This window comes from Etheostoma cragini, chromosome 8, assembly GCF_013103735.1.
Source record: "Etheostoma cragini isolate CJK2018 chromosome 8, CSU_Ecrag_1.0, whole genome shotgun sequence".
Classification (NCBI taxonomy): domain Eukaryota; kingdom Metazoa; phylum Chordata; class Actinopteri; order Perciformes; family Percidae; genus Etheostoma; species Etheostoma cragini.
In genome coordinates this window covers 29,076,595-29,083,986 of record NC_048414.1, presented here as the reverse complement: position 1 = coordinate 29,083,986, position 7,392 = coordinate 29,076,595, and the positions used below count along the sequence as shown (strand labels likewise).

General features: G+C 40.9%; 2 protein-coding genes across 3 annotated transcripts in view; both read right to left on the bottom strand.

Moving 5' to 3' along the window:
* Positions 1-5,053, bottom strand: polr2c (polymerase (RNA) II (DNA directed) polypeptide C). Its single transcript, XM_034879598.1, has 9 exons — positions 4,807-5,053; positions 4,255-4,304; positions 3,643-3,711; positions 3,451-3,503; positions 2,049-2,177; positions 1,912-1,963; positions 1,248-1,416; positions 1,081-1,155; positions 1-206 (listed from the first exon to the last, which is right to left on the bottom strand). The coding sequence occupies exons 1-9, from the start codon at positions 4,890-4,892 to the stop codon at positions 62-64; spliced, it is 828 nt and encodes a 275-aa protein (XP_034735489.1). The 5' UTR covers positions 4,893-5,053; the 3' UTR covers positions 1-61.
* Positions 5,054-5,428: 375 nt separating this feature from the next.
* The window catches only part of coq9 (coenzyme Q9 homolog (S. cerevisiae)), a 6,354-nt gene continuing 4,390 nt past the window's right edge, over positions 5,429-7,392 (bottom strand). The window contains exons 7-10 of one of the 2 annotated variants that reach the window (XR_004657680.1): positions 6,667-6,822; positions 5,972-6,025; positions 5,641-5,764; positions 5,432-5,604 (exon numbers count right to left, since the gene is read on the bottom strand). Coding sequence is in view for 1 of the 2 variants with exons in the window: in XM_034879551.1 (XP_034735442.1) it covers positions 5,729-5,764; positions 5,972-6,025; positions 6,667-6,822 (246 nt within the window). In the remaining variant the exon portion in view is untranslated. Of the gene's footprint in view, positions 5,765-5,971; positions 6,026-6,666; positions 6,823-7,392 lie in introns of both variants that reach the window. The other variant, XM_034879551.1, reaches the window with a different exon arrangement.

Sequence of the window (7,392 nt, the reverse complement as noted above, 5' to 3'; positions counted from 1 at the left end):
GGGGGGGGAAATAGCAAAAAAAAGAGCATTAAACCATAAGGCAGCGATGTGAATGCAGCCCTCAGTTGATGGTGAGCACGTCGCTCTGGATCTCGTGGCTCAGCTGGGTCTGCAGGTCGCTGAGCTTCTTCTTGAGGACGGCCAGCGCTGACATGACGATGGTCTCCGGTCGCAGAGAGCCGCACGACTCCACGTTGTAGAAGAACCTGCGCAGGGAAGAGCTGGTGACCTTCAGACACGTCAGCTCTGCTTCATGTTTTATCTGATTATTCACTCATTCAAAGCAGAGACGCATTTGTCTCACAAAAAAAATGTAGTGATGGTGTCATAAGTTTACATATTGTGGAACCAAATTCAGCCCTGATATGCTATTATTATATTATTATATTAGGGCGGCACAATTGGTCAAACCGCAACCACAACTTCACATAACCGTAAACATTGTGAGATTTAAGTAAAATAAAAGGTGTTCATTTTTTTAAAACTTAATCACTATTTATGGTATTACACCCATCTTGAATGTCATTGTTTATACATAAGTGCATACTAAATGTAATTATTTAATAAGATGTATGTTTTTTGTTACTCAATTTTGTAAAATATTAAAGCCATTGTGCGTAGTTTTTTAAGTAATGACTCTCCCCCCTCCTCCACACAGTTGCCGGTAGCCAAGGAGGACAGGGAGGATATAAATAACATGATGGACTCCTCGGAAGAATGTAACAGACGTTCAATAACATCAAAAGTTATGCACTAAAGTCATTAGCACATTTTTTGTTTATGTATTTCTCCTTGCTCGTTTAACTTGTGTGTTCAAAATTACACATTTCAAAATTTTAGTAGCCTATTTTCTGCATTTTCCTTGATAAACAAGTAAACTCATGATACTATTATATTGTAAATCACAATATGACTTTTGTTCCAAATGGTGTTTATGATGATTATGCGACTCCCTGGTAATCTCAGCGCATTGAAACAAGCTGCATGATTCCCCCATTGGCAAATATAACAATAATAACAAAATCTTACCTACAACATGTAAACTGGACAACTCAAGCATGGGAAAGATTCTTTCCTCACCTTTCTGGTTTCCCGTTGGGGTCGTAGGGAGCCTGAACCTCATCCTCCTCAATCTCTGAGTACTCACTCTTCGGCCTGGGAACCAGATGCAGTGCGTCAGTCCAGCAGTCAACATTCTATACATTTAATATTATTCCTTTATGAGTCGTACTGAAATGAAAACATACCACTCCTCAGGTCGTGGGAAGACTGTGTGCCTCAGTGCGTTGTCTGGGTCGTACTCGAAGGAAACCCCCGCCGTTGGGTTCCACTTGGCGTGTTCCTTACCGAAGCCCTTCTTGGCGTACGCCCTGAGCCGCAGCTCCTGACCTTTACGCAGCTTCACCAGTAAAATGTCTATGTTGTGTCAGTAAACAACAGAGGAGAAAGTGGAAAGGTAAAAGTTGAAAAACGTGGAATGAAATGATGGCAAAACAGACATCTGACAATAACATGGCTAAGGACAAGACTAACCCTAAACTAGGGCTGGATACAGAATTCAATACTTTTGAGTATTGAAAAATGCCTCATCATTCAATACCCAATTTCAATACCTAAAATCTCATCAGTCAGTGAGCCAATCAGCACGCAGCATGCTACTACCAATGCCTGTGATTGGCTGTCTAAGGTTAGACTTCGAGACACGCAGGAAAAACTCGACGTTACACAGAGACGCTCACGGAGGCAGAGCAGGAACATAAATAGGATTTGTGCTGTAATGTCATTCATTTTTGTCTTCTGAAATTGATATCAAAGTCAAAGTATTTGTATGGGTACCAGCATTTTGTTGACCGACACCACGGCCTACCCTTAACAGCCAGTGTTTACCCCTCAAGACAGCTTCGGACTTACCATCTTGTTCAACGTAGTCATTGGGGTCATTGTCTCGACTCCTAGAAGTCACCTGGAAGGCCAACAAAAACATGCTCAGCGTTTCCCTTCTGTGTCCCCCCCCCAATGACTTCAGTGAGTGGACAGAGAGGACTCACCGGGATGACTCTGGGGTTGTTGGACAGAAGGTCTCGCGACGTGACATGTCGTGTCTGGTCCTCGGTGCATCGCACGTCCAGCGTCAACTCGACAGAGCACTCTGGGCAAAAGTCATCACAGGTACAGTCCTGCACGAGGACCGGAGACAGGCAGAGACGGAGACAAAATGATGTTCGTCCTCCAATAAACCAGGGTTTAGGTCTTAGCCAGCCCCGATGAGAAATCACCAGCAACCACCAATGATGGTACAGAGTCAGCCTGTACAGGACTCTCCCGATGATGTATTTAAATATTCATTTGATTTTATCAACCAGTTTATTAATTGGAGTTTCATTTGCTCGTTTTTCTTTAGCCGAGAAAAACGATGCAATAAACAATGTTATGAACGAGAACAAAAGGCCAGGACATTGGTACAACATCTATTATTATAAATATAACTGTATAGTATACTACCCTCCAAATGTTAATTATTGTATGAAAATCTTTCTGAATCTCTAAAATGTTCAATTTTACTTCAATTACTTCAAACAACCGATTGTACAATCAGTCTCTTGTTAATGTATTTGATTATGAAATCATTTCTGGATGCAAATCTGAAAAACAATGTATGGAGCCTGTAGCCTGACCAGCCAGACCCACATCCAGGTGTGTGCCACATCTGGGAGCTCCCCATTGGCTGGGCTCAATCCAAGGGGCGGGATAAGGGTTTTCTTTCAAATTCCCTCTCCATGTAATAGGACGGCGCTTAATTAATGCTGTAGTATTTGAACCTGTACCCTATTAATCTATGTTTTTGTGTCTAATTGACTGATAGAAACCCCCATCTTTGACATTGGTCCAGTATAAAGCATGAACGCTGTCACCAGCAACCGCAGACCGGGCTTCAATGGAACCCTATGGGGCAAATGTGCATCCCCAATTTGGTCCAATGAAGGTTCTGTTGCTCCTGCTGGGAGACTCCGATTATTATTCTAAGTTTCTGACAACATTATGGAAAAGATCCCTACAGAGACAGACCTTTAAAACCTCTTCAAGACCTTTTTCTTTAACCGGAAACAGCTCTGAGAACGCTAGTGCTAAACCCACCAGACTCCATTTAAGAAAAAGATACTTTAGCGTGTAAAGCACCAACATATTTTCACATGTAAATCAGTAAACTATGTGTTTACTTTAGCCAAAATTGGAGTTGCGATGGTTGGAAAGACGACCCAAAAAACTTATTTTGTTTTTGTCATCTTTGAATAAAGTGTATTTTAGATGCCGGTTAAAGCGTTCCACTTAATATGGAGCAATGTCAAAGACTGCTGCTCCCACTTAGACACCAAAACACAGGAAAATAGAGTCCAGAATGGAAGTTACCCTTTATGGGTCACCATCACTGACAACAGATATTATACTTACCCTAGAATACTGCATTTTATCCACAATGTCATCGCTTGTGAGAGGTATGAGACCTAAGAAACAATCAATGGAAAGAAACATCAATGTTGTACAGCATCCTTTGCAGGTAATAAGACTTCTCTGCTCATACAATAGATCATATTACTACCATCCATTTGCATCGAAAGCATATCCTAAACATGTGATACACACCAACTCTGTGTGCAATGAACTCATCGTGCAGTACTGATGAGTTGGCATCGATCTGGATCCAGTCAATTGCTGCAAATAAAGTAATACAACTTTAACTTAGTCAACAGACAGATTCCATTTAGGCTTAAAAAGGCATTCCACTCTATTTATCTACTGTCCTAACAGTCCTTTCTATGGGACACCAAATAATAGTGTACTAGAGGACTTAAGCAGGTTGCTTTTTGCACAGGACTTCCCAAGGGTTGGGGGGGGGGGTGTTACATGTCACAGTAGGAAAGGCATAGCTGCAAAAAATTAAAAGTTATGATGTCTCAATTCAAATTAAGCTTACTTTACATTGAAGATAAAAGCACAGGTCAAACACATTTGGTTTGGTTGCAGTTCCCATTAACATCCCAGTAAGCCGTGCCAGTGACTGACCCAAATAATAACTATTAATAATAATAGTTATTATTTACACCTGTGCTTCTCCTGCAAGGTAGCGGTGAGCTAGCTTATGTCACTATCTACATCCGGGTGAGAAGAGTAATGGTCTCCTGGAATGTAACATTACAGCACCTTGTCTTACAATTAAAACAATTCAAAATGGAAGATAACGTAAAGTCACTATACCTATAGTGGCAACTTCTGACATGAAGACGCGGCGGATAGAGTTTGCAACCCTGGAAAGGAGAAAGACAGATGTGTTTACAGCTAATAATAAGTAATAGAAATTACACTCAATTCATCATTAACGCCGACTGGGAAACATGTCACTGCAGAGTGACAAATAGATGTTCAGGTTACTTTTAATTCTTCCTAAACCCCAGCCATATGCAACCAAGAACAGCGACTAAATATCAACAAAGCATTTTGTTATTAAAACAGAAAATCCCAGACTTTTGATTTGGAACGTTAATGCAACATCTCAACTAACTACCGTTAGCATGAAGCTACCGAGTTCACCTCTATTCGTTACGCCAACTAGTTAGAGGTTTCTTCAACATGCACACACACGTGGTTTACGGATAGTCTCAGTCACAATTAGCATTTTAATTTAGTGCTAAGTACTACAGTGAAGTTATTTAACGTGCAATGTCTCTTCACGTTAGTTTGGACTAGATGAATAATGGCTGCAATCTCTCATGCTCGCTCTCTTGAAATGACAAATAAGTGAATACTCACGCCAAATCAGTGTTTTCAATGACAAATTTGACATTTTCGTCTGTCAGTTCTGTGATTTTCACCGTCGGCTGGTTAGCATACGGCATTATTGGGAGTAAATAAGCCTAAAATCGGCGTTGTAAAATCGTTCACACACTCAACTACCGCTGTTTAGACTCGAAGGCCTCCACGGAAATATTTACCATCCGCTGATTGGCCAGGAAACGTAAATACGAATACTGATAGGTCACGGTGAAGTATTGAGGCGGGTCTTCATTTGAAATCCGGGTCGCACTTTGCCTGTACGGTATTTTCAAAATAAAAGCGCTAACTCTATTTTATGTATTATGAACTATGTCTTCAACAATGAATAACAATTTTAGAGCTCATACTATGTGTTCAATTTATTTATAGTATCAAAACATAAGAGTTATCTCGAGACACTTTACAGATAGAGTAGTTTGTCTGTAGAGAGAATACCAATCCAAGTAATGATTCGGCAGTTTGCTTTTCCTTTTTCTTTTATTTTTTTTTTTTGCACTGGGCCAAAACATTATAGTGAGTTGTGTTGTGTTTGAGTTCAACCTTTATTCAACCTTCATATTAAACACATGAATTATAAAACAAACACAAACATTAAATATACAATACATATCTACTTTATTTATGGCTCAATCCAAAAACAAATCCCATCGTCCAAAGGGAAGGAGAGCAGGAGAGTGAACTCTTAGACAGCGATAGAAATCAGAAGCAGTCTCTTACAGGTGAGCAGAAAGAAGCCGATCACTGTGATAAATACGTTTTCTCTCCCTGAATGAAAGCCATAATCAAATACTTTCACATTCTTAGATTTAATCAAAAATAAGAGCCAAAGGAAATGTGATGTTCAGCTCCTGACTCCAGCCAGGCAGGCAGGACCACTGGGAGTGAGAGAGGTTCTAGATCACCGCCTCTGGTTCAGTCCTGTCAGGTTCTTCAGCTGGAAAACAAACATCAGACACATTTCTACCCCAACATTTAAATGTCTTTACATATTTTTCAAACAATCCAAACCTGTGTTAACTCGTTAAAAAACATAACATGTATAAATCAGTATAACAGATTTACAAAGGGGAGGGGGGGATGATTGCACAGGCCTTTGAAAAGAAAAGTACCTATAAATGATGAACGTGAGGCAAAGACTTACTGTGATGGCAGCTCCCATGAACCCCTGCACCACTGATTCACCAGTCGACTGCATCTACAGAATAAAGTGGAACACACAACTTATAGCATATGATTGGAAAATCAGGTCAAAAGTCTTCTAAACACAGGTTTAGATCTGAGTCAGTTTCACTCCCTGCATTATGACCTCATTGTACGTGTACTACGTATTAAAGCATCTTCATCTTTCAGTTTTCCTTTGCATTTGGCCCCATATAAAAGGCCAGTCTGGGCTGTGTAGTGGGAGAATGTTCTGAGACACTCAGTCTAAGGTCAGTTATGTAAAGCCCAGTTCGGACCGAACATACGAGAAGAAACCGTTTTAGAACGATGAAAGGAAAGGTTGCAGCGGTCTGAACCGGCCCGTCTAATAAGATAGCACCGATGTACAGAGAGAGAGTCATTCCTTTAGAGCTGATGGAGCGCATCGTCTAGTCATATCGGTGTAAACTGGCAGCTTTCACAACGTTGAAGACCGGAGCATTGCAAGAAGTTTTGAATGTTTTGGTCTGACTGGGCTTTATTAGTCCACTGATGGGTAAAGCTGGGAAACATAGGGAGGTGGGATTCCTACATAGAGGAAGTATGGATAGGAGTCTTGAAACGCCTCAATGACCACACTTCATCTCTTCACCCCGCTGTTCCTCTGTAATGCTGTTGGGTATATAGGTACCCTACCTGTTTGGCAGTGGTGGCCATGTTGACTACATCCTGAATGCGGTTGTCAAGGAAGTTCCAGGTGTCCTGGAAGTCTGGAGAGGAATCCTGCAGCATCACCAGCTCGGTGGTGTTATAGATGCCTGTCAGCACTGCCCGCTTGGTGTACCAGTTCATCTACAAAAGAAAGGGTGGTGCAGAAGGCGTTTTTGAAAGAGGCAAGGCTAGATTATTTTAAAAACTCAATATGCCTAATATGACACATATAGCAACAAGTGACATGTGCAGAAGGACTGAACCAAATACAAGAAGGTGCATCCACATCAAAAGCGAAGAGAACTAAAGAGATAGACACTGAGGAGAATTAGGTTTCATTTCATTGTAACGCTGACTAGTAACATAATTAGTCACATTTTACTTGACGTTTTCTACATAAGAGTGACATGACACTGTCATGACACATGAACCTTAACCTAGCCCTTTAGAACCGAACCAGGTCTTTTAAGGAGATTTTAAGTGTTTTAATTACACCGGGGTCCCGTTGTGCCCGTGCCCCTGGCAGCCCCCATCCAGGTCACTGCGTTCTACCCTAACCTAACAATAACCATAACTCGTCATGACAAAACCAAATGACACTTACTAAAAAAATAGTTATGTCATAAACGTTTATGACTTTTTTTATAATGTTTTATGACATGCTCATGACAGTGTCATGTCACTGTTATGTAGAAAATTTCAAGTAAAGTG

Excerpts from the sequence above, each read along its gene's own strand:
- polr2c (XM_034879598.1), bottom strand. The coding sequence starts at position 4,892 with ATGCCGTATGCTAACCAGCCGACGGTGAAAATCACAGAACTGACAGAC. Across the intron at positions 1,964-2,048 it reads ACAACCCCAGAGTCATCCCG|GTGACTTCTAGGAGTCGAGA; the intron begins GTGAGTCCTCTC and ends TTGGCCTTCCAG. Across the intron at positions 1,417-1,911 it reads TGACTACGTTGAACAAGATG|ACATTTTACTGGTGAAGCTG; the intron begins GTAAGTCCGAAG and ends GACACAACATAG.